This window comes from Mustela lutreola, chromosome 1 (genome assembly GCF_030435805.1).
Source record: "Mustela lutreola isolate mMusLut2 chromosome 1, mMusLut2.pri, whole genome shotgun sequence".
Taxonomy (NCBI): domain Eukaryota; kingdom Metazoa; phylum Chordata; class Mammalia; order Carnivora; family Mustelidae; genus Mustela; species Mustela lutreola.
In genome coordinates, this window is record NC_081290.1 from 277124968 (window position 1) to 277149433 (window position 24466).

The 24466-nt window shown below is 53.2% G+C and overlaps 1 protein-coding gene across 1 annotated transcript; it reads right to left on the reverse strand.

Annotated features, from left to right (window-relative positions):
- Nucleotides 1–1824: 1824 nt before the first annotated feature.
- SLC43A3 (solute carrier family 43 member 3) lies at nt 1825–22745 on the reverse strand. The gene is made up of 13 exons (XM_059142622.1): nt 22641–22745; nt 21691–22057; nt 21340–21469; nt 14458–14504; nt 12973–13049; nt 12652–12744; nt 10436–10575; nt 8849–8946; nt 7772–7945; nt 7438–7557; nt 4296–4482; nt 3567–3690; nt 1825–2456 (listed from the first exon to the last, which is right to left on the reverse strand). Exons 2-13 carry the CDS (start codon nt 21872–21874, stop codon nt 2355–2357), a joined length of 1476 nt encoding a protein of 491 aa, XP_058998605.1. The 5' UTR covers nt 21875–22057; nt 22641–22745; the 3' UTR covers nt 1825–2354.
- Between the last annotated feature and the right edge of the window lie 1721 nt (nt 22746–24466).

Consider the following 24466-nt stretch of genomic DNA (forward strand, 5'->3'; position numbering starts at 1 on the left):
TGTCTCCTGGGACTGGCTCTTCCACCCAGCATAACGTCCTTATGGCTGAAGCGTGTTTCCGTTTCATTCCTTTTTAATGACGAGCAATATTCCATTATAGGCCACCACATTTTATTTATCCTTCACCAGGGGTGGACACCAGGCATCCTTCTCAAATTTAATATATCTCCTGTAATGATAGCAGTGATCCTTGGGCACCTGCCATATGCTACAGGCGCTTGACCCAAGTTCTAACCCTTACAACAGCCCCGGGGGAGGCAAGGCTGTTTCTCCCGTCACCTGATGAAGAAACCAAGACATCGAGGTGAAGTGGCCCCTCCAAGGTTGCACTGGTGACAGAGCAGGAATCAAAGATGGGTTGGCCTCGCCCCCACCCCCATCCATGTTCTTCTCATTGCACCGCAGTTGTCCCCTACCCCCGTGTGCTCTGCTCTCTCCTTCTAGTTGGCTCTGTGGCCAGAAAAAGAAAGAATCCTCTCCTTAGGGATGGTTCATTGAAGGAGCCCTAGCAGGCACCATGTGGGGGGGCCCAGCACGCATTAGTCACCGAGCTGGGGGGCCGCCTCGTGGGGCTCATTGCCCTGGTGATGAGATGTCATCATGCAAGGAGACAGGTGCTGGTCCCCGGGAAGGGTAGGACCCAGGGCTGGAAATGCAGGGCTGCTGGAGAGCCCAAGGAAGGATTTTTAGAGGAGACAATATTTTGAGCAGGACCCCTGGGGACTAGGCAGACGGCCCTGGCAGAGGCAAGCCTATGCTGGGGAATGGGTGTGCTCATCGACCCAGAGATCAGGAACCTGGGTCCACAGGGATGAGTTCTGTCCTCCTAAATGCAGGCTGGGAAAAGTAGTGGAGAGGTTGGAATCACACTGTGAGAGCCTGCACGCCAGGCTGGCGTATGAGCGGTGTCCTGTGGGCAGCAGGAAGCCACTGGAGGCTTGGAGCAAGATAACAAGGTAAAAGCCATCATCCGTGAATACTCTGGTGTCTGGTGTTCAGACCCAGGTTCCCAGGCCCCGGAGATGATCCTTCCGCAGTCTGAAGCTTCAGACGCCTGTGCTTCAGACGTCCGTGCATCTTTGTACCTCCAGCACGTAGGACGGGACCTGATGCCCCGCAGCGGCTCAATAAACATGTATGGAATGAATGAATGACCGAAAGAAGCACTCAATCAATCAATCAGCCGGCCAGCCCCTCTCCTCTCCCGGCTGGGCTGGGCGGTGTATGTTCCAAATTCTCCCACCTCGCCCACCTCCCCTCTTTCCTCCCCAGCCTGTCACCTTCTCCCCGCTTGCCACCCCTCTCCTTTCTGGTCATGAGTACAAAAAGGAACAAATGCTCATGTATTCCCACCAGGTGCTAGGCAGCAGCAATTTGTTTTTTTATTTTTATTTATTTTTAGCAGCAATTACTTTAATTCCTCACAACTGCTCTCAGGGACAGAAATGATGAGCTACACTTTGCAGGTGAGGAAATTGTGATTCACAGGGGTTACAGGACCTGCCCAGCTGCTGAGCGGCAGCACGGAGACTCAGGGGGGCCTTCTGATCCCACGGGGGGCTCTCAGCTGGAGGTGTGGTGTGCTGGGGGATGGGGAGGAAGAGGAGGCACCGGAAGGAATGGAGGGACCCTAGGGACCAGGTGAGGGCGTCTGCCCCACTACTGGGTCCAGGGCGCTGTAGCCAGATCCCCATGCTCCACTCCTGTGTCCAGTCTCCCAGGCGGGAGCACCCTCAGGGACCCACAAGCAAGCATACACACGCACATGCACACACGCACGCACACTCACACTCCAGCCCAAACCCTAGAAAGCCACACTGGGAGTTGCCTTCAGCAGAGAGGTTTTATTTCTCTATAAGATTACTCCCCAGAGAAATGTTTTATATGATGCCCAAACACAGAGGGACCCACCTCTAAGTGCCAGGCGTGATGGCCAAGGCCACGACCAGCTCACTCTCCACCCAGAGGCTTACCTGGCGTGAAGGTCTCGGCACACACAGGCTTCACAGCCAAAGAGGTCCAAAGAAGCAGGTGACACCCTTTCTCCCTCATCCCATCACTCCCCCCACCCCAGACCAAGTGTCTACCAAAGTCATGCGCTTCCTGCTCCAAAACCAGGAGCCACCATGGGCCTTGGCTCTAGGCCTATAGGACAGCAATCAGTGTGACAATGGACGGTCTGCAAATCCCGGTGTCTGCTAGCAGCTAAATATGTCTTTAAAAAATAATCATAATAATAATGGCTAATTAATATAAGTAGCCTGGGCAGGTCAAGTGCTCCTGGACACAGGGTCCTCAAAGGTGGGGAAAGATTAACAGAGCATTGTCAGGGCTGAGGAGCGACAGTTTCCAAGCTAGGCAGCTGCAAGAGAGCTCTTTTCCTGCCGACACTCCCAGTACACCATGAAGGGGTGGATGAACGTCAACACAGTAGCAAGCACCAGCATCACATTCACCTGGCAGGAAGCAGGGAGGGGAGAGGGGGCAGGTGAGGTCTAGCACTCTGAGCGGCAGCCACCACCACCAAAGGGACCAGAATTTCACCGGGTGCAGCCTCCCCATTCTCCTCAGACACTACGGGGCCCCAGGGAAAGCCTTCAGTCATTTTTCACTCTACCCTGTGGAGCAGAGTAGGGGAGGAATCGTGTGCCCATGTCACAGATGAAGAAGAAACACAGGTCTCAAGAGCACTCAATGACCTGCTCAAGGTCACACAGGAAGCTGGGGACAGTCACTAGAACACGAGTCTCCTGAATACAGTTGGAATTGTCTGACACCACAACCAAGAAATTCTCCCCGGTTTTTAGTTCAGTTCTGTGTGTGTCTCCCAATGACTGACTTAAACTCCTGCTCTACACATCGCTGATCTTTTTTTAGATGAGGCTAAGAGAGCTGTACACTGGTCAGAATACTGAATTCAAAGTCAAAAAACTTCTGCTCCTTAGCTACGTGCTTCTGAATATGGAAATCACAGAACCCCAACCACTGAACCTAGGTCTTCATTCTACCAAAAGGTGGAGAACCATGCCCACCCCTCCTCCCAGGGCTGGGCCCACAAGCACATACCCCCCTCCGGTGTGGGGATGCAGGGGTGAGATTACAGAGCTCCAGCCCCTTGGACCAACAGTGGGAACCAACCAATGCCTAGTGCTGCCCCAGAGCCAGAGCCGGGCTCAGCCCACAGTCACCACAAGCAGGAAATATCTCTAAAATCTTGGGTTTTTACTTGGAATCAGTAAGAATTTTACATTCTCCTCCAGAATATGTCTATGTGTCTCCCCACACATAAAAAATATTTTCTCCCCATATTTCCAATGATATGGACCCTCTTAGAAGCCATGTCACGTTAGTCTTGTGGTTTCAGGGACCCCTGACGTAGGACAGGGTACTCTGCCACTCCAGTTTGAAAGAAAACCAAGGATGTAGCCCTCTGCAGAAAGAGTCCTGCAGGAACCATCTCAGACAGATTTGGGGCGCCCCCTGCTGGGGCCCCACTGAGGTGTCCCAACCTGGATGTCCTTGCTGGTCTAAGGCCAGGGCCACACCTCCCCACCCCTAGTACTCACGTAGAGCGGGTCATTCTGGAGGGGGCCTTTGATGAAGGTGAAGATAGGGAACTGGAGCAGAGACACAATGGCTGATAAGGCCATCACCAGCCCAAAGAGCTTCCCAAAGTGCTCTGAAGGGAAACTGGAGAAAGAGACAGACCGGGCACCAGTGAGCTCCCAGGACCTTCCCTCCAAGGAGGAGCCTGGCCGTGGTGAGCCTGGGTCAGCCACTTGCTCCCAAGTCCCCTGTCCTAGGCCTGGCTTCACCCTCCCGTGCCCACATAGCCCTTCCCCCCTTCACCTTGACTCAAGCCACAGAACACAGAAAAGTCATTATTTGGGGACCCAGACACAGGCTGTGCCTGGAGAGGTCTCAAGGGAAAGACAGACACACAAACATCCCTTTGTGCTAGCGAAGGAAGCAAGAACAGAGCGCCAAGGGGGTGGAGAATAAGACACTCTTTTCCTCACTCTTCCCTGAATTAACCAGAAATGGGCCTTGGAGGGTGAATAGGAGTTCACCAGGTAGATGAGAGGCAGAAAGGAGAGCTGATCTGAAGGTTTAAGTTCATGAACGCTCTATCCCTCCCACCAGCCCCTAGCTCTACCTCACCCTCTACACCTGCTCCCAGATACCGCCTCCCTCACCGGACCTCCCCCAGGTCCATCCTGGCTTCTTTCCCTCCGGCACACCTCCCATTGTGCCAGCACGGCCCCTGTAGGGTAACGCAGCCCAAGCCCACTTACGCGAGGGTGAGGAAGGCGGCGTTGCCCCCGTACAGGAAGGAGCGGCTGATCACTTGCAGGATGAAGGTGACATACTGGAGGGGCAGGATGGGCACCGAGGCACAGACGGCAAAGCCCAGGCACAGGAGAGACGTCAGGGCCAGAGAAGGCACCGCGGAGCGCAGGGCCACTGTCATGGCCGAGGACCCTGGTTGAAAGGGAAGAGGCTTCGTGGAGGCAAGCACGGAGGAGGGCAGGGACAGGGCACATAGAGGTGAGGAGGGGCAGAGCCACCGCCCACCCACTGTGCAGGCAGAAACTCCCGCCCACCTGTTCATCGCTGATGCAGCCGAGAGCCCTGATCATTCGCCCCCTAAATGCCATTCAGATGCATCCACTGCTCTCTTCCCCAGTGCCTCAGCCTGCTGCAGGTCTCCAACAGCACATGCCTGGATCGTGTCAGTGGCCTTCCAGCAGGGGCCACGTGCTCTGGCCCCCTCTGTCCCACAGCCAGGCATGCCATGCCACATGAGGGTGAGAGCTCCCGACAGCAAACAGCCCCCGACCGGCCACCACCTGGGCCAGGCTCCCTCCACATCACTGTGATGCCACCACGGGGACTGAGAGCCAGCAGGGGGGACGGAGGAAGGGAGAGGGGAGGAGGGGCGGTGGCATCAGCAGGTGTATTGGTACGAATAACACAGATACTGCGGAGCCAAGCGTGATGCATAAAATACATTTTTAAAATGCTCTATGTGGGCATGTGTGCATAGTGGACAGCACAGCAGACCCACAGACACTACACATTTGTAGCATCGTTAGGAGCTATGACCTTCAGAGGAAAAGACGCAGATATAAAATCAAGAGTAAAATCAAAGTAAGCTATGAGTTAAAATATCAGTACGTCTTACCTTTCTGTCCAAGGCCTAAAAACACAGATGACCCAGCAGAACGGGAAGCCCAAGCAGCCGGACTGCAGGCTTTAAATACCGTTTCCCACTTAAAGGGACCCAGGAAGGCTTGAGGAAATGGCTGTTTCAGGCCCGGGGCAGGAAACGCACCCCGTGAAACAGGCCTGGCTGTCTCACTGGGCCCGAGAGTAAGACGCTCTCTACAGCTGGGAACGTCGTGTTCAAGGACCCTGGTTCTGGGTTGGCTGGTTCTGGGTTGGTGACATACCCAACAGCCAAAGTCGGACTGATCGGAGCATACAGAATCATCGTGACTGACACGGACTGGAACGCCTCAAATATATTTAAAATGAGGCTTTAAAATGGAAATGGCATTAGGGGATGCCTGGGTGGCCCCTTTCGTGAAGCATTCAATTCTTGGTTTCAGCTCAGGTCGTGAGATCGAGCCCCCGCATCAGGCTCCGCGCTCTGTGTGGCGTTTGCATGAGACTCTCTTTTTCTTTCCCTCTACCCGCCACATTCATGCACTCTCCCCCCTCTAAGATAAATAAATAAATCTTTTAAAAATAGCAGTAATAATAATAATTAAAAAAAAAAAAAGAAGTGACATTTAAAAGGAAATCAGCTAAATAAAGGAGAAATGGCAAGTCATCCCCCTGGAGCTTGCTAGGGCACCAAGCCGTTATTCTGGAACTGGTACGTGAAGGAAGAACCGAGCGCTTATTTCAATCTTTTTTTTTTTTTTTTAAGATTTTATTTATTTGACAGACAGAGATCACAAGTAGGCAGAGAGGCAGGCAGAGAGAGAGAGAGGGGGGAAGCAGGCTCCCTGCTGAGCAGAGAGCCCGATGCCGGGCTCGATCCCAGGACCCTGAGATCATGACCTGAGCCGAAGGCAGAGGCTTAACCCACTGAGCCACCCAGGCGCCCCCTGAGCGCTTATTTCAGAGGACGAAGCAGTCAATAGGGGAAAGCTTGTCCTTCTAGAGGAACTGTAGCAGCCAAAAGCAGAAGGAAAGACGGAAATAGAAGATCTCCATTTTGCAATCCTAATAAAATAATGGATCCCGGCAGCGATCACCCGTAGCTACTAAAATCATTACCCGTGCAGCTGATGGGAAACTCTGTCCTGGGTGCATCAGACTGACAACGTCTGGACCCACCGATCAATCCTAACATCGTAAGAACAGGGACAGTTGGGACCGGGGGCCCTGCCGCCAAGAGCCCGAGGAAGCCCGCAGCTCCGCCTCCCAAGCCTGCTCGCCAAAAAATACTCAACGGCATCTCCTTAAGCCTCCAGTGCGCCTGTTTACAGGAAATATCCAATCAGCTAAGCATTTTTCAATGATACCAAAAGATGCCAAATCCAATCTGGAGGAAATGTGATAGAACAAATGACCCAGTTTCTCCAACAAACAGCCAGAAAAACAAAAGATGGGGGGGAGGGGAGGGGACGCCCAGACTGAAACAGAAGGGAGTAGGGACACATCAACCAAATGTATGGCGTGGACCCTGCGTGCACCCTAACATGAACAAACCATAAAAAGGCGTATCTGAGACCCTTTGGGAAATCAGAACAGGACTGCGTGTTAGAAGGCATTAAAGAATTACTGAGGTTTTTTTTTTAAGGGTAATGATATTATGGTGATGTTTCAATAGAAAGGGCCTTATTTGTGAGAGACACAGACAGAAGTGTTTACAGACGAAGTGATCTGATACCTGTGATTTGTTGTAAAATACCCCAGCAAGGGTATTCCTCTCTGGGATTCTTCAATATTTTGCTTTCTCTTCATCACCTTGACCCCACTGTATTCCTGGGCTGCTCTCCCAGGGCCTTCCTCTTCATCTCCTCACTTCTTGCTCACCCTTCAGACCTCGACTGAGAAGCCACTTCCTCCTGGAAGCCTTCCGGGACTGCAAGTCCACCCTCACGCAGAATAGGCTAGGTGCCCTTCTTTGTGTCCCTACCGCCCCCTGTGAGCCGACTTCGTGGCTGGCGACATCTGATTCCTCACCCTTCATTCTCTAGACTGAGGACGGCCTGAGAACGAGGACCTATCTGTCTGGTCCATGGTGGAATCTGGAATGATTGGCACTGACGGACCCTCCGCGACTAGTGGATGGAGGGATGGATGGACGGACGGACGGACGGATGCCAGAAAAAGATTGAGAACACAGGAGAAGGTAGCTCTGGCCATGCATGAAGACTCCTCCCTTCCTGGTTCCCCGACCCGCTGCAGCCCAGGCCTCACCTTTGTCTTTGGCTTCCTTCTGGTACTTCTGCTTGAGCTGGTCCATGAGCAGGCCGTTCCAGGGGGCACACAGCACCCCAAAGAACTGAGTGATGGCGAAGGCATTTGTGTAGGTGCTGACTGCAGAGGGCAGAGAGGGCCTCGGTGGTAAGGCGTTTCCAGCACTGCCTCACAGGAGAGGACTCTCTCCCAGCCTGCCCCCACCCTGCCTGTCCCTCCTCCCTGCACCCCTGCTTGGAGCACGCACCCCTGCTGAGCGCAGCACCCTGGCCTCCAGGATCCGAGTCCCCAGCTGGGCGCACAGGTGGGCCGCCCCCCCACCCCCACCACGTACCTAGCACTCTGTTGCCTCCCGCCAGGTTGGTGAGCAGCGAGTTGAGGGTGCCGATGAAGAGGTAGTGCCACAGCTGTATCACGGACAGCCACAGCAGGTGGCAGACAAAGCGCTGAGAGAGTGCGTGGCGCCAGAAAGAGCGGGACTCCTGCTGCTTGCCAGGTTCTAGTGTCTCTGACAGGATAGAAGGATGTGGGCATGGATTATGAGAAAGCAGGGGAGCGGGGCGCGCAGGCCTGGCTAAGGAGCGAGCTCACCTCCTCTTCCTCCCAGACCACAGCCGGGATGTTCCCCGCGCGGCCTGCAGCCGGCTCATCCCACCTGGATATCTTCGTTGTCCAGCCCCCACCGCAGTGACCCACGCACGCCCTCCTCTGTCCCGCTGAACCCCGGTCTCCCTTTCACAGCTTGGACTCAATGACACTCCCTGTACCAGCACTTTCTCAGCCGGCGTGGTGACGAGAAAGACAAGAAGAGAACGTGGACATTCAAGGGGAAGGGAGTGTCTCAGCAGCCCCACGACCCTTCCCCTGCTTTCGGTACGGGGATCCTGAGTCTGTTCTCGAAACGGGGCCCTGCCTCAGTCCTCAAGGTCCAGGTAGGACTCTGAGTGAGCTGCCCTGTTCCAGGGCTAACCGGCCATGATTTTAGTCTGGGGGTCCCCAGAGGCATCTGGGTGCTCCTCTTCCCAGAGCCTGGCAAGTTGATGTTTCCCTTGGGTTTGTGAGCATCCCAGAATCCTGTTCTTGCTTTTACCTTGCCAGCAGCAGTCTGTGATGTTTGTAACCAAAAACCCAGAGCAGATGGAGCAGGGAGAGGAGTCAGGGAGCAGGACAGAGGTATGAGGAGCCGAGGGGAGAGAAAAGAGGGACAGAGACAGAAGACCCAGAAGCTGGGCCCCTCTGTGGACCCTCTGTAAGAGGGGTTGAGGCAGGCATTGAGAAGCCCCTACAGGTCCTCTGATGGACCTTTCCTGATGCTGCTGTGTCCCCGGGGCGGCTCCGGAGGCAGAGAACCAGGCCGGCCGCAGGGCAAAGGCAGGGCCTGAAGGGCAGAGAGTCAGCCAGCAGGACTCACCTTCCTTTGCTGGAAGGAACTCATTCGACTGCATTTCTACCTTGTCGGACTCAGCTGCGTTCTTCTCCCCCTCGGTGGTGTCATTCCCGGAGCACAGGCTGCGGACACAGGAGCCCCCAGCCCAACCCAAGGACTGTGAGCGGAGCCTGAGAGTCAGGCCGCAGGGAACAGTGCAGGGGCTCCCAAAGTTCATCATGCTTTGGACACACCTTCCAGCAGCCCTCCTGCCCAGACCAGTTAAATCTAAATGTTTAGGCATGGGAGCCAGGATTCTGTATTCTTTTTTTTTTTTTTTCAGATTTATTTATTTGTTTTAGAGAGAGAAAGCGAGCACCAACGGGGAAAGGCTGAGGAAGAGGAGAGAGAGAGAGAAGCAGAGGCCCCACTGAGTGGGGAGCCCGACACAGGGTTCAATCTCACGACCCCAAGTTCATGACCCAAGCCCAAATCAAGAGTCAGATGCTCAACCCAGTGAGCCACCCATGCACCCCCCAGGCCTCCATATTTTTTAAAGATGTCTAATGATTGGGGCCCCTGGGTGGCTCAGTGGGTTAAGCCTCTGCCTTCAGCTCAGGTCATGATCCCAGGGTCCTGGGATTGAGCCCCGCATCAGACTCCTTGCTCAGCAGGGAACCTGCTTCCCCCTCTCTCTCTGTCTGCCTCTCTGCCTACTTGTGATCTCTGCCTGTCAAATAAATAAATAAAATCTTAAAAAAAAAAAAAAAGATCTCCAGTGATTTTAACTTGCAGCAAATTCTGGGATCCACTGGAAATGTGGGAGAGCGGGCCAGGCCGGGGTCTGAATCCCAGCACTGCCTCCTTCTCGCTGTGGAACCATGGCTCGCACTTAGCTCTTCTGAGCCTCTTATTCCCTCATTTGGAAAACAGAAATAAGGATATTTATCTGAGAGGATTATCATGCCATGCAAACAGAAGGCACCAGGCAAACAGTAAGGGAACAATAAATCCATGCCTCCCCCAGCACCTATGCTGCTGCCTGCAGAACCGGTCACATGTCTTCTCCTCCCCTGTTCTCCAACCTCTGCAATGGGTCTTCGCCGCTCAACGGGGTCCCCAGCCCCTGTGTCTGGGCTGGCCCCAGGAGCTGCTTCTACCAACCCAAGGGAGCAGAAGTGATGCTGGGCCAGTTCTGAGAAATTCTGTGCACATCTGCACAGTTTCTTGGAACCTGGCACTAGCCTGATGAAGAAGGAGAGCCACGTGACCCAGATCTTTGTCAGCCCAAAGGACTGTCAGACAACCCCGTGTGATTGAGGCCATCCTCACTGCCACCCCAGCTAGCCCAACAGATGACCAGCCGCCTGAGCAAGCCCTACCGACACCATCCAGGCCCAGCTCTGATCAGCAGAACTAGCTGGCTACCCAGACTCACGAAAAACAGTAAGTGCTCAATGGTTAACACGACTGAGCTTGGGAGTAGCTTGTTACGCAGCGACTGCTAGCTGATGGAGGCCTGGCCCAGCGTTGCTGTCCTACATCCCACTAGCCCATCTGTCCCATGCCTGGCTTCCCACCTCAGGTCAGGCAGAGGGCTCGGGCCCATGACCACCAGACCACAGTGCTTACCCGTAGCGGTAGTTGGGGGGCAGTGGGTAGGGGATGTGGCCTCGGGGCATCAGGAGGAAAGTACGCACAACATGCCAGGCACTGCAGACAGAGAGGAAGATGAAGGAGGCCCTGAGGCTGATCCCCTGCTCATAAAGCAGCTGCAGAAGAAAGAGGAAGACAGTCAGCATCACAGCCAAGTTCATGGCAACACTGTTCACAACATCCAAACAGCAGGAGCAAGGCCAGTGTCCATTTGCAGATAAACGGGCAAAGGAACTGTGGCCTGCACATATGACGGGACAGCATTCACCCCTGAAAAGTCCCGACACAGGCCACAGCACGAACTCGAGGACACCATGCTGAAGGAGATAAGCCAGTCACAAAAGGACGACATGCTTCCACGTCCAGGAGGGGCCCAGAGCTGTCCAAGTCACAGACTCAGAAAAGAGAATGTGCTTGTCGGGGGCTGGAGGGGGTGGACAGGAAGTCACTGTTTAATGGGCACAGAGTTTCAGTTTTGCAAGGTTGCAAAGAGTTATGGAGATGAAGAGGGGTCATGGTTACACAATATAAATGAACTTAATGTCCCTAAACTGTATACTTAAGAACGGTTAAGAGAGGCAATTTTATGTTCTGTGTTTTACCAAACGGAAGAGTCAGTGTAGGCAGCAGAGGCTGGAACCCCAGCCTGTCACAGGCTCTTGAATGCTGATCAGGGACACCTGACGCACACAGAGACTCACCCTCACCCCGAGGCTCGACCAGAGTTGGGGAGGGGGGCGTGTCACCGATCCCCACAGCCTTGGAGACTCTCCTAAAGTGCCCTCTCGGAAATCTGCGAGCCCACTGCTTTTTCGGGTTTTGTTTTGTTTTGTTTTGTTTTTAGTAGCAGCAAAGTCCTTTTTCTCAAAGAAAATTTCACACAAAAATTCAACTTATAAAACACATCAGTGGGAAGTGGCCCCAGTCATCTCCCCCCTCATGCTCCTTGGCGACCACCTAACACCACAGATAACCCCTCAGGGCTCCTTCACTCAGTTTGGAAACCACTGAGCTAGCCCACCTCCTCCTTTTATAGAGGGTCAAAGCGAGGTTCAGAGAGGTGCAAGGAACTGTTCAAGGTCAGAGTCAGCAGCAACAAGGTCAGATTAAACTAAGAACTCAGATCCTGCTCTGATGCTCTCTCTCCTTCCAACTCTAAAGAGACAAAAGAGAAAGGAAGCATGCCCAGGGGAACCAGGAAACTGGCTCTTGTACCCGTGCTAGAGAGACTTGAGTAAGTGCCCATGGCGGTCTGGGTGACCCTCAATGCCAAGGTGCTCATGGGACTAGGCTAGCTAGTGTCACGTCCAGAGATCCTCTTCTCTTCCCCCATAGCCCATGGGCTGTGCCAGCTGCCTCTGGCCTAACCAAAGCCTGGAGGGAAGTCCTAAATTGGTCAGCTTGAGGTGTTGAGGACCCATATTATCTGATTTCTTCCACTCACTCATCCTTAATGTCCTCCAGCTGGTGGCCTCATAATCACAGCATGGCTGCCACAACTCCAGCCATCACATCCTCCTACCACAACATTCAAGAAGAAAAAGTGGGTAGGGGGACCAAGAAGGAAGCCTTTCTTTCAGTTCTGCTCTCACCTTCCACCAGGGAAGGAAAATATGCCCTAAACTCTGTATAGTATGACCACCTCTAGCCATCACTAACCAGGGGAAAAGGGATTGCCCCCGTTGGCTAAGGTCAATCAGGATTCATCCTCTAGGCTGGGGACCACACTGCCCAGATGGAATTATGAGCAATGAAGAAGGCAGAAAGGCAGTCAGGTAGGGGCCACTAACAGCACTAGAACAGCCCATCCCCCTAGTCCCCCCAAAGCAGCCTTTGGGAGAGTTGGAGAGGCCTCTGTGTCTGCCCATGTTGCTCCCACAGGCCACTTCTCATGTTCTTCTCCAAACCAGAAGCTCACAAGTGCCACACCCCCTTCCACGGGTCTCCCAGCCTCTGTCCAACACCAGCCCAAGGGCATCACAGCCTCTCCCCCGAAATCCTAGACAGCTGTTAAGAGTTTAACCACTACCACGTGAGGCTCCAGAACCAGACAGGTCCAGGCTCGAGTTCAAATTAAGTGTCGTGTCTACTGGCTACAGGAGGGTCGACGGAAAGAAACCATGTGAGGTTCACAAGACAGGCGTCTGGCGCACGGAAGCGTGTGATACATGCTTCTCCCTGGTATGTTTTACCTTGATGACAAGGAAGACTGCCGAGGAGGAGTCAAATGCCCCATTGTAGAGGGTGATGATGGTTGAGCGGTGTTTGCCAAAGAGGTTCCCAACCTAGAGAACACGGGAGTCACTTACTTCTTCCTGAGCCGGTTCTTCCAGTCCCCGGGGCACGTGCCAGGCCCTCATGATACCCAGACCCGCCTCCATCCTGGGATCCACCATCCTGGCTTGAGCCAGCCCCACTGGAAGTGGCCAATGCAGAAGAGCTCGTGTCTCCCTCCCCCAACCCTCTGCAACCTGACCTCCAGCCAGGGGCCCGTGGTCAGGGCGAGCTCACACCTGCAGGTTGGTGATCAGAAACAGGATCCCTCCCACGGTGAGCATGGGCATGGCCAGGAAAAGCAGCAGGGCTGAGCCTGGAAGAGAGAGGGGGGCAGTGTCAGGGCAGCAACATGGGGTCCCAAACTCTGGCTCCCATCTGCCCCAAATTCCCAACAATCCTGGGAGCAGGGCCCCAATTCTAGCCAGCCTGCTAGCATTCTTTGAGGACCTTAAGATAGTGGTCAGGGTTCCCCCAAATGTCCCTGCAGAGGGAGCCATCGGAGGTCTCCTGGGCCCAAAGGCGATCCTGGGTGGCCGGCCTGGTTGTCTGGACGTCACGAGAGGCAAGACTCAGAGTGAAACCACTGCTCCCTTCCCTCATTAAACCCCAAGCAGCCCCTCCATTCATGCTGGATACAGTTGGAGAAGCCTGGATTCGGCCCCGGAGCGCTTCCTGTAATTCACCGCAGGACTGGAGCTCGATTCTGAATCCCTCCCTCAGTCCCCTCGTCCATTAAATGGGAGTAACAGTCCTGGCTCTTCCCATCTCATGGGGTGCCGTGACAGCCAAGCAAGAAACGGCCATGGATTGTGCTTCCCTGGTCCCTTAAAGCTGGAGTGCCTCCTCCGTGCCAGGCACCACACTTGGTCAGCATAACCAAGACACCAGAAAGAGGGCTCCCCACTACAAGTCTTGGCGAGACATCTCTCTGCCATCCAGCTTCTCCTTCACGTGATGGGAGAACAGGAGAATGAACCAGCCTGAAATTCTCAGACTTTGGGAGTATTCTCTGTTCATCAACAAGTAAAATTTCAAACAAAAACTTCTGATTACAATAAGGCTGTCAATTTTTGCCCTACCACATAAGGATTTTTTTTAAATATGGGTTTTTTTTAAAAATAAAGGTTACATAAGGATACTCTTTAAAATATAGGGTTTTTTTTTTAAACAAAGGTTATTTTTTTAAATAACCCTCCTTCACACTATCATTTTGGTTTGTTGTTGTTTGTTTTTTTTTATTTTTAAGATTTTATTTATTTATTTGACAGAGAAAGAGATCACAAGTAGGCAGAGAGGCAGGCGGGGGTGGGGAGCAGGGGAAGAGGGGAAGCTCCTCCTGATGCAGGGCTTGATCCCAGGACCCTGAGATCATGACCTGAGCCGAAGGCAGAGGCCCCACCCCACTGAGCCACCCAGGCGCCCTATCATTTCGTTTTTAAGAAGAGAACACATTAACACACACAAAAGGAAGGATATAATCTTTCAAATAAATTCTCCCTGAAGCAATCTCTTCATTATCCTCATTTTTTCGCATTTCTCAGTTGACTAAACTGGTTTCACAGACCAGCAATAACCCCCTCAAAGAGCCTCTTGAGCTCAAAGCCTGTGGTTCTCTGAACAGCTGTGGGGGTCAGGGTGTCCCGCTCATCACCTTCGGCACCTGCCCCACCTACCAGGTGCCCCCAAGCTTGGATCCCTCCCACCCACCAGACGGCACTCACCTGCAGAGGTGAAGGCTATGATGAGTGTGGCGCTGGTGTAGAGAAATCTGAAACACACAACGGGAGGTGGGAAATGTTGTCCAAAGGACAGAGTAGACAGAGCCAAGGTCCTCCCACTTGGGGTCCCAAAAGCCAAATCCCTTGGAGAACGGGATTAGTGCCCCCCGGCCTCCAAGGCAAAACTTCTGAGTTCTAATTCCTCTTTGCTGTGTGACCTTGGGTAAGGCACTGCCCTTCTCTGGGCCTCAGCAACCTTTTCTACAAAAGGAAATGAATGGACTGATCAAGAAGTTCTAGGGCACTGTGATTTCAGGACCACAACCCCAAGGTTACAGGGATTTCATAGCAGTTTGGGGATCCTACAAGGCCTGGAGTAAGAGAAGCAGTGCTAAGTGTGATATTCTAATTTGTAATAGGAAATATGCATCCAGTCCCCGTCCCCAGGACCTGGCACAGGGCTCTTAAAACACCTGTAAAGTTTTCAGTGACAAGAGCACTAAGAGCATTTTTGTTCTGATTGGGTAACTCTGGGTGGGCTCCTGGATGGCTCCTGGCAGGAACTGGTCGCCAGAAAGACCAACCCATAATTAGACACTTGGAATTTTCGGTCCTGCCTGTCTACTTCTGCAAAAAGAGGAAAGGGGCTGGAAATGGTTAATAAGTGACCAAGCCTACAGGAGAACTTCTGGGCTGGTGTGTACAACCACCTGCCAGGAAGATAACACAAAACTTCCTGTGCCCGGGACCTTCCCAGACCTCACCCTACATATCTGCCCATCTGGTTCTTTATCCGCATCCTTTATCATACCCTTTAGCAAACTGGTAAACATATGCAAATGTTTCCTTGAGTTCTGTGGTTGTTCTAGAAAACAGTCCAACCCAAGGGAAAAGAGGTCATGGGAACCTCTTGTTTCTAGCCACGTCAGACTGAGGTTGTAGGTAAACTGGGGACCTACCCCCGGTGATGGCATTTGAAGTAGGGGGCAGTCTTATGGCACCCGGCCCTTAACCTGTAGGATCTGAGTGCTCTCCAGGGAGATGGTGTGAGAACTGAGTTACACTGTAGGACACCCAGCTGGTGTCCAAGAATCATGTGGTGTGGGGAGAATCCACATAGCCACCTCATGACTGGATGTCTCAGAAGGGAATTTTTCTGCTGAAAGTCAAGGAGAAATGCAGGAGGAGATATGTAGGACTTTCCAATAGAGTTGGTGGCAGTGAAGTGGGATTTGCTAGAACAGCCCAAGCTCAAAGAAACATGTACTTGGGGGGGGGGGGGTTGCGGGATGAAGAGCTCTGGCTCTTGGGAGGCCACGGGTCACGCACGGCAATCAGTCACTAAAGGGAGAAGTTACCCATTTGGAATTCAAAAACAGATCCAGCTCCCGGGGACCGGGTTCACGGGATGCAAAGGAAGTGCAAAGTAATAAGCAAAAGCTGGAAATATAAGTGCCCGGTTACTGTGACCCATAATAGCTAACATGAAATTAAAAGAGAGTGCCAGATCAGCCCTGCATGCTAGACCAGGGTCAGATGCAGGTCAGTGTGAGTCTGGCCATTAGCCTCGAAGTCACCCCCAAGGAAAAATGATGCAGAGTCACCGAAAGTCCCTCTAAGACCTCTGGTCCCCAAGAAGGTCATCCGTATGGGAGGATGACAAAACTGAATCCAGGCGGGGGACTGTTGTGCGAAGTTGCAGCTACATTTTGTGGATGGGTATCTCCAACTTCCCAGAGAACATTTCCTGAGTTGGAGTGGGAATGTGACTAAATTGGGGGCTGTGGTGTCTTGGGTTTTGAATGCTGCAGAGTGGAAGGGCCTGTCCAGGGTTAACGCAGGACCTAGAGCTCGCTCGGGATCCACACACACGGGAGGTTATTCCTGGGGGCACAGATAGGGGCCGCTGTAAGGTCCTGTCCCAGGAACATCCCAGATGGCGCAGCCCCCATGCTTTGTATGCAAGCCCTGTGGGCGTGGCTTTACGGTGGCCTGTGCCCAGGTCGTGGTAAATGCTGTGGTGAAGGAGGCCCCTTTCACATGGGCACCCCATAAAGCCATTGCTGCAAAAACCAGTATCCCTGGCTCAGTTTCCCTTCCTGGGTCTTCTAGGTGCTAATAAATATATTAGGTTAATTAACAAAAGAATGGGGACTGGCAGAGGGGAGAATCGAGAGACTGGCTGTAGGGCAGAAATTTTTACATGGTTATTAAGAATAAGGGGCGGGGCACCTGGGTGGCTCAGTGGGTTAAAGCCTCTGCCTTCAGCTCAGGTCATGATCCCAGGGTCCTGGGATTGAGCCCCATATAGGGCTCTCTGCTCAGCAGGGAACCTGCTTTCCTCTCTCTCTCTGCTTGCCTCTCTGCCTACTTGTGATCTCTGTCTGACAAATAACTAACTAAATAAATAAATATTAAAAAAAAAAAAAAAAAAGAATAAGGGGACTATTGGGGAATCTGGACGGCTGCCTTCGGCTCATGTCGTGATCCTGGAGTCCCGGGATCGAGTCCCACATCGGGCTCCCAGCTCTGCAGGGAGTCTGCTTCTCCCTCGGACCTTTTCCCCCCTCATCTCTCTCTCTCAAATAAACAATTAAAATCTTAAAAAAAAAAAATAAGGGGAGTAAAGCAAATATTGATTGGAGTAGAACAAAGAGGAAACAGGAGAGTCGTGGGATCATCTTCGCTGGGTGGAAATCTCCAGATGGTTATAGAAATGTAGGATAAATGAAACCGACAGCTATTGGGGTTAAAAAGAAGGTGTTAATACAGGCACTGCCAAAGGCTGGGTGGGCCAGGGGGACCCCTGCCAGCCCCCAGCATTAAAGTGCCTGCAAACAAGTCCAGTCTGTTTGCTCCCATTTGGAAAAACGTTAAAAGCCAGAATACAGAGAGGTCACAGTGAGAAACCCAACCAGTGGGGCGCCTGGGTGGTTCAGTGGGCTAAGCCGCTGCCTTCGGCTCGGGTCATGATCCCAGGGTTCTGGGATCGAGCCCCGCATCGGCTCGAGAGAGAGAGAGCAGAGAGCCTGCTTCCTCCTCTCTCTCTGCCTGCCTCTCTGCCTGCTTGTGATCTCTCTCTGTCAAATAAATAAATAAAATCTTAAAAAAAAAGAAAGAAAGAAACCCAACCAGCAATTGCTGGGGGCAATCGTTAGACAGATTCACCAGGTTCCAGACTCACAAAAGGACCAGTCTCCCTTGACTCTACCCCTCATCTTGGCCCCAAAGCCTTTTGCACAGAAGAGCCAAAACAGGCAGGGGGTAGAGAAGAGAAGTTCCCAGGGCTCCCTGGTAAGGGGAACCTCACCCACTGAGGCATCAAAATCTGCTGGTAAAGCCTGGCCATGGGCTTCAGTTAGACTAGGAGCACATAAACCTATGAGTTGGTAGGTTTATGAAAGCTGCAGTGTTGAAACACGCTCTCTGTAAAGACGTTGTGTCTCCTTTCCCCGATGTTTCACAATGAGAGACTATGTGTGGCTGGGAGCATTTCCCCACCTAATGTTGGAAATCGCCTGCTGAACAAGTCCTAAGGAAGCTGCGGGAAGGAAAGTCAGAGTTCCTGGAAGAAAGGGAAATGTTTATAGGAGAACTGGTATGTTTGAACAGGCTTTGTGAGAAGGGGCTGTGTCTCCTTGACACTGGATCCTGGGGCTGGACCCTGGGTGTGACCGGGAAGGCTTTTCCCTGCCAGCGCTCTGGAACAGAAGGTGTCTAAATCCTAAATCCTCCTGTCCTGTCAACTGGACCTGTGAGCTGGGAACCAGTGAGAATGCCCGAGCCCTGACGGTGTAGGACAGAAGGCAGAGTGCCAGTCAGGGATGAATGCTCTGTGCCGTAACCCTGTGGGGAGCCCACAAGGGGGCTTATGGCAAAAGCCTGTGGGCACCTCCCAGCAGCAACCACTGGGAGCTTGGACAAGAGAATTTCCATTTCCGGGGCATTTATCATCTTGCTATCAGACATTAATTGAATCCACACGATAGCCAAGGTACATAAAATGATCTTCAAACATGAAAGACCCACGATGTCTGGGATGATATCGGAGAAATGCTCCAATGGGGATGGCCATGGCAAGAATTCCAAACTGAAAATAGCCATGGTGAGACAGGATCGTGTTGTCTGGGGAATGTGAGGAGGAGAAACCACTACCAGGGAGCCTCTCCCCGCCCGTGACCGACTCTGGAATGTGTGGAGAGCAGCTGGACTCTACTGCTTCTTGGAAGGTGCCCTACAAAGAACCCTCCATTGGCCAACACAGAGCTCCCTGGCAGTGTGCCGAGGCGAATGGACAACCACATCCTGTTTGGAAGGCTACTGCCCTGATCCAAAAAGGTAAAAACAGATCAGCTCAGCAGGCTGCATGACCCTCATGCTGCTGTCCTACAAAAGAGGAAAGAGACCTATCACTGAAAAGACCACTATGTTCGGGTTCTTACAGAGCTGGGGGCAGTGGCCCATGGCCTTGCCATTCGGTCACACAGGAGGGGACTAGAAACCTGGCCAGATGGGGCACAGTCCTACGGAAGTCACTGTGGCATTCGAAGGGTGCACGAAAACGGGAGAACAAATATGTTCAAACAGGCTGTCTGTGAAATGGCTGTCTCTCTCACACAGGGAACGGACATGGTGTCTGAGTGGGAAGTGATTCCCTATTAGCACTGTGGTTAGCCGAACCTTGCCCCCTCTTCATGCTGGGGTCACAGGACTAGGCTGATAATACCAGGACTGGAAGCAGAGATGAGTCCTAAGCAAGAAAACTGTGTTCTTAACCACTGTGTTCCAATTCCTAAGTGCCTTCCCTCTATCTGCCAAAATTGGAACAGGGAACCGGGAAGGCAGCCATCTTGCCTGGTGGGACAGCGAGCCCGCTTGGTTCTGGGCCTCCGTCACCTCACCTGAACAGGAAGACACTTGCTGCATGAGTATTGCAGACTGGCTCAGTGGCCAAACCTAACATCCCTTCCAGAGGCAGAACAGTTACTGGTATCAACGGAGAGAACGAAAATCAGAAAATAAGGGGGTGAATAAGCAGCTTCTATAAGGAGGGAAATGAGTGTGAAGACTCGGAAAGAGGCTCAGGGCAAGACAGGATCTTGTCTCTTCCCTCAATTATACTGGATGCCTGAAGGGTGAAGGGATGTATTGCTGAGATCACTCCTGCTTTTGGAACCTCACAAGATCAAACAGAAGCCCATGAGCTTAAGTGGCCCTGGGAGACCTTTTCAGATGGTCTGATGATGGACTGCATAGTTATTAATGACTGAATGTGTTTCTGTTAATGGGCCAGGACCTTTCAACCTTTACGATTGTTTCTGCTATGAGGGATCGGTGTTCAAAGACCAGGGGCTACCCTGTGATATTGTGGCTTACACAAAGAAATACATATTTGGTCTTTGTCCTGGGTCCCTGACACAGGGCTCCCAAAACCCTTGTAAATTTCCATGATAAGAGCACAAGAGCATTTTTTGTTCCAGTGGGGTGACTCTGGTAGGATCCCGGATTGCTCCTAAATGGGGACTGGTCACCAGAAAGAGCAAACATTGGTCAGGATTGAAAGTCTGGCGTTTTTCAGCAACACCCCCCCCCACCGCCACCGCACTTCTATAGAGAGGGGAGAAGGGCTGGAAATGGTTAATAACTGATCAAGCCAACATGAAGAAGACTCCACAAAATCCCAATAGGATGGGGCTCAGAGAGCTTCTGAACCTGTATGCTTTCATCTGTATCGTTTATCATATCCGTTCATAAACTGGTAAACACCAATGTTTCCCCGAGTTCTGTGAGCTGTTCTAGCAAATAATCCAGTCCAAAGAGGTCATGGGAACCTTGGATCTGCAGCCAAGCCAGACAGACATGGGTAACCCAGGGACCCACCAACTTGCCATGGGCATCTGAAGTAGGGGGCAGTCTTGTGGGACAGCCCCAAACCTGCAGGATCTGACACTCTCTCCAGGGAGATGGGGTCAGAATGGAGTTACATTATAGTACATCCAGCCGATGTCAAAGAATTGCTTGGTGTGGGGGAGAAACCCACACACGTGGTGACCAGGTGTATCAGAACTGATGTGTTCTATGTGAAAGTAAAAGAGAAACACAGGACAGACAGAGTTTTCCCTAACATGCTAAGGCTGGAGACGAGGGAGGGGACCAAGGAAGGGGTGGGAAGAAGAGGAGGAGACAGGGAGCCAAGGACAGACTGAGATCAAGTCATTCCACACCCAGAGGCTTAAGGAGCAGGAACACGCTTTATCAGCCAGCCCTCCAGGCCCTCTGTCTGATAACTCAGGTTCCAAACATCTGCCAGGAGGCACCTGCTCTAGGTCTATTAAGGCCTTGGCAGGCCACTGCTTATCGCTGAAGCTGGCCAGCTACTGTGGCATATCCTGTCTGAGTGAGATGAGGTGCCTCCCCCTCTGTGAAACCCCCACTTCTCTGCTCCAGTCAGGGGGTCAGGAGATCCCACCATCAGGGGTATGCAGGAGACCTTACTAGGTCTCTGGGGGATGACATGGGGGGGGGGGTGAGATGGTAATGGACCTGGATGTGAGGCCTGGTAGGATCCCTGAGTGACAATTTTCACTTCCGCTATTCTAACCCAGGCACCAAGCCAGCCCTCAAAGGAAATCGGCCTGGGCTCCAGCTCCATTCAAATACACAATCACAAGGAACAAAAGAAAAACAGGGCAGAAGCAAGGGGAGTAGGGGTGCAGAGAAAAGAATGGATCTAAACAGTCCACATCCTGGGCTGTTTCTGACAGTTGCTGGGACCGGGCTGGGCAGGGCGGCCCTGTTGCCCAGCTGTGTCTCCCCCAAGCATGGCTGCTGCCAAAAGAATTCCTCTGTCCCATCTGTGCCCAGGCCCGGGCCTTTGGGACTTACATGGCTATGAGACGAGCCACGGTGGTCTTGAACCTGTCAAAGATGAAGCCGGCGGGGAATGTCATGAAGTTGTTCATGAAGGATCCCAGGGTGAAGATGAGTGAGAACTTCTCATCCTGGGCTTTGCAGTCTGGAGGAGAGAAAGGGAGACCTCAGGGAGCTGAAATAAGACAGCCCCTGGTTACTTAGCCCTCAGGGGCTGGTACTTCCAGGCACCTGCTACACCAGGAGAGTGACAGTCCTTTCCTCTCACCCCAGAAAAGCTGGCACAAGGTGGAGGGGGGTGCAGAATCCCCCCCACCCCTTCCCACTGCCTGGGAACCAGACTGCTTTCCTAGAGGAGTCCCTTACCAGCCTGCCCCGTAAGATTGCCCATCAGCGCGCCATCTGGTTCACATAGCTCCTCAAAGTAACGCTCTGTTTTGAAGACGAACACCAGCGATGCCCAGCCAAAGAGGACTCCAGCAAAGCCAAGGCATTCCAGCAGCCCGGTCAGCAGGGTGGCCACTCGGAGGGATAGACCCTGGCTTGGCATGGCCTGAGGTGGAGCCGGTCCCCAAATCTCACTCGGGGCCTCCGGGGCTGATCACCAGTGCTTCAACGGCTGGCCTTTGGGCCTTTGGAAAATTCCTCCGCCAAGCCCTTCCGTTCAAGTAGGCTCCGGTTCTGCCTTTTTGCCGGCCTGGGTAAGAGACAGCGGTGGGCGATTCTCTGGACCCTGTAAAAAGCAAGCAGAGGCCGCTTGGTACAGGGGGCTTGCGGGAAAGACCGAGGGGGACGAAGGGTTCTGGAAGAGGTGCAGAAAGGGGCCAGCTGCTGGAAATAGCTGCAAAAAGCCTCTCCAGCCCACAATGGCTGCACCTGGGGACGCAAAAACGGAGCCTGATTCTGAAGACTGTCCACAAAAATAGAAACAGCGGTGACTGGCGTGGGGCCGGGGGGACACTTCACGGAGGTCGTCGCAGGCTCACAACCACCTGTCAACGTTAGCTGTCTCGTTTTCTCCAGGTTACCAACAAGGGAATAAAAGGTCCACGGGAGGTTGTCGGCTTGCCCAAGGTCACAAGGGCTAGTGCACCACGACACAGACCAATCTAAAGCTGAAAACACCCAACTCCAACAGGACCCTCCGTGACCCTCTATGGAAAGGGCGCCCCGAGATCCGCACCCCCGCAGCCCCACGCGCCCCTGCTCCTGCACGCGCACCCTCTCCGCACGCGGGCGCCCCCCCCCCCCCCGGGCCGGGCGCAGCGGGGATCCCCGGCCTCCCGCCTCCGCGCCTCGCGGCCCCGGAGCCCTACCCGGCAGGCCTCCTCGCTGGGACTCCCGCGCCGCCCGCGCCCCGCGCCTTTTGGATTCGCGCCTCTCGCCGCCCCTCCCAGCCCCGCCCTCACCCCCCGCCGCGTCCGGAAGGGCCCTGACCCGCGGGGCGGCGTCGGGGGAGGTCCACCGCCCCGGTTCCTGGCACTTCCTTTCTCCCCCCGCTCACCATCTCTCGCGCGCCTTTCCGCCCAGGCCTGGGATCTTCGCTCCGTTCTCTCTCTCCGGCCGCAGCCGCGCCTGTTTCCATCTCTCTTGATCCTCGCTCAGCCTCCTGGTCCGTTCGCCTCTCCGCCTTCCTCTAACCAAATTCGTTTCAAAACTGTGGCTCACGCGGGGAGACCCGCGTAGGAAAGCACAGACGCCCAGCACACACCGAGGACACAGATGGCTACCTGCGGCCGCGCGGACACACACACGCGCCCTGTTTCAGTGCTTTACCTTGCCCACTTGCGTGGCCGCAGAATTCATGTTTGCCCATTTTCCACCAGCACAAACCCTGGTCCTCATCTCTGGCTCTCAGGGCTGCCAGCAGCCGCCCCACCCCACCCCGCATAGAATCAGAGAGCCAAGGACAGCTTTCCAGAACCCACACCACTGCCCTCCCCCTCCCTGGTTTCAACCCCAAAGATCCCTTTGATTACTCCCTGCCTCACCCCGGCCCAGGTTGTGAAAGATTTTACCCGCCAGACTGCGTTGATTAAGTATTCATTCATTGCTCCATTTTTTATTAATCAAAGACATATATAATTGCCCATTGGAGCTTGTGATCAGCGTGAGAAAAGCAGCTGAACCAGCTGCATTCCTATCATTCCGGCCCAGAGCAAGTGAGTCGACAGCTTCCTTGGCCTGTGCTGCTATTTCCCCGCATCAAAAGCTGAGTTTGGGAGAGCGCTTCTCGCATATTCCACGCAGTCTGCAGATCTCCATGCACCGCCTTCTAGATTCACCCTGAAGCCAGGGACTCAAGCTATTCCAAGTGCGCACTTCTTTTTGGAGAGAAAGAAGAGGTTAGAACCAGGGATGGCCAGAACCAGAGAGAATCTTCCAGATCGCTACCACAGCACCGAGGATAAAGAAAGTGTGACCACCAAAGGGACAGACTGCATGAGGTAGGAGCCCTCTGGGCCTGGACCCAGTGACTCACAGCTTACACGACCCCAGGCAAGCTCTCTGGCTGCCCCACCTGTACAATGAGGACTGCAGCACTTTATTACAACATTTGTCAAGTAATATGAAGTGAGTTTGTCCATTCCTTGGAGGTACGGTTCGTAGTGGCCAGACTGCAGATGGTCCTGGGTCCCCACCCCCCACCTCCGCAGTTTCCCTATATGAAAACAGCCAGAGAAGCAGCTTTGAGCAAGGACTTCAAAGGAATCTGACTGAGGTCACTCCACAAAGTCCCCAGTGTGTGCCCAACTCCCAAACCTATGCTCTTAACCCTCCCTCCCAGGCTTAACATTCCAGATATTAGAGAAAACGAATCTCGTCTTAAAAAACGAATTGATGGAAACGATCATAAGAAAATAGAGCAGCCCAGGACAAAAACGGGCCTTAAGATGGAAGATTTTCCCCTCTTACTACAAGACACAAAGACACTGAAATTAATTCAAGCCCTCTCTCCTGCTCTGGCTTACTTTTTGGTCTCCCGAGGACCTGGGGGATCAGTGAGTGTGGAAGTAGCAAGGGAGGAACAGGAAAAAGTCAAAGCAAAGAGAGAGAGAGATTTTAGAATGTAAATCGGCAAGAGGGGTTGGAAAGGCCCAGCTCACGGGCTATCTGTACATCCAGGACTGGAGCTCGGGAC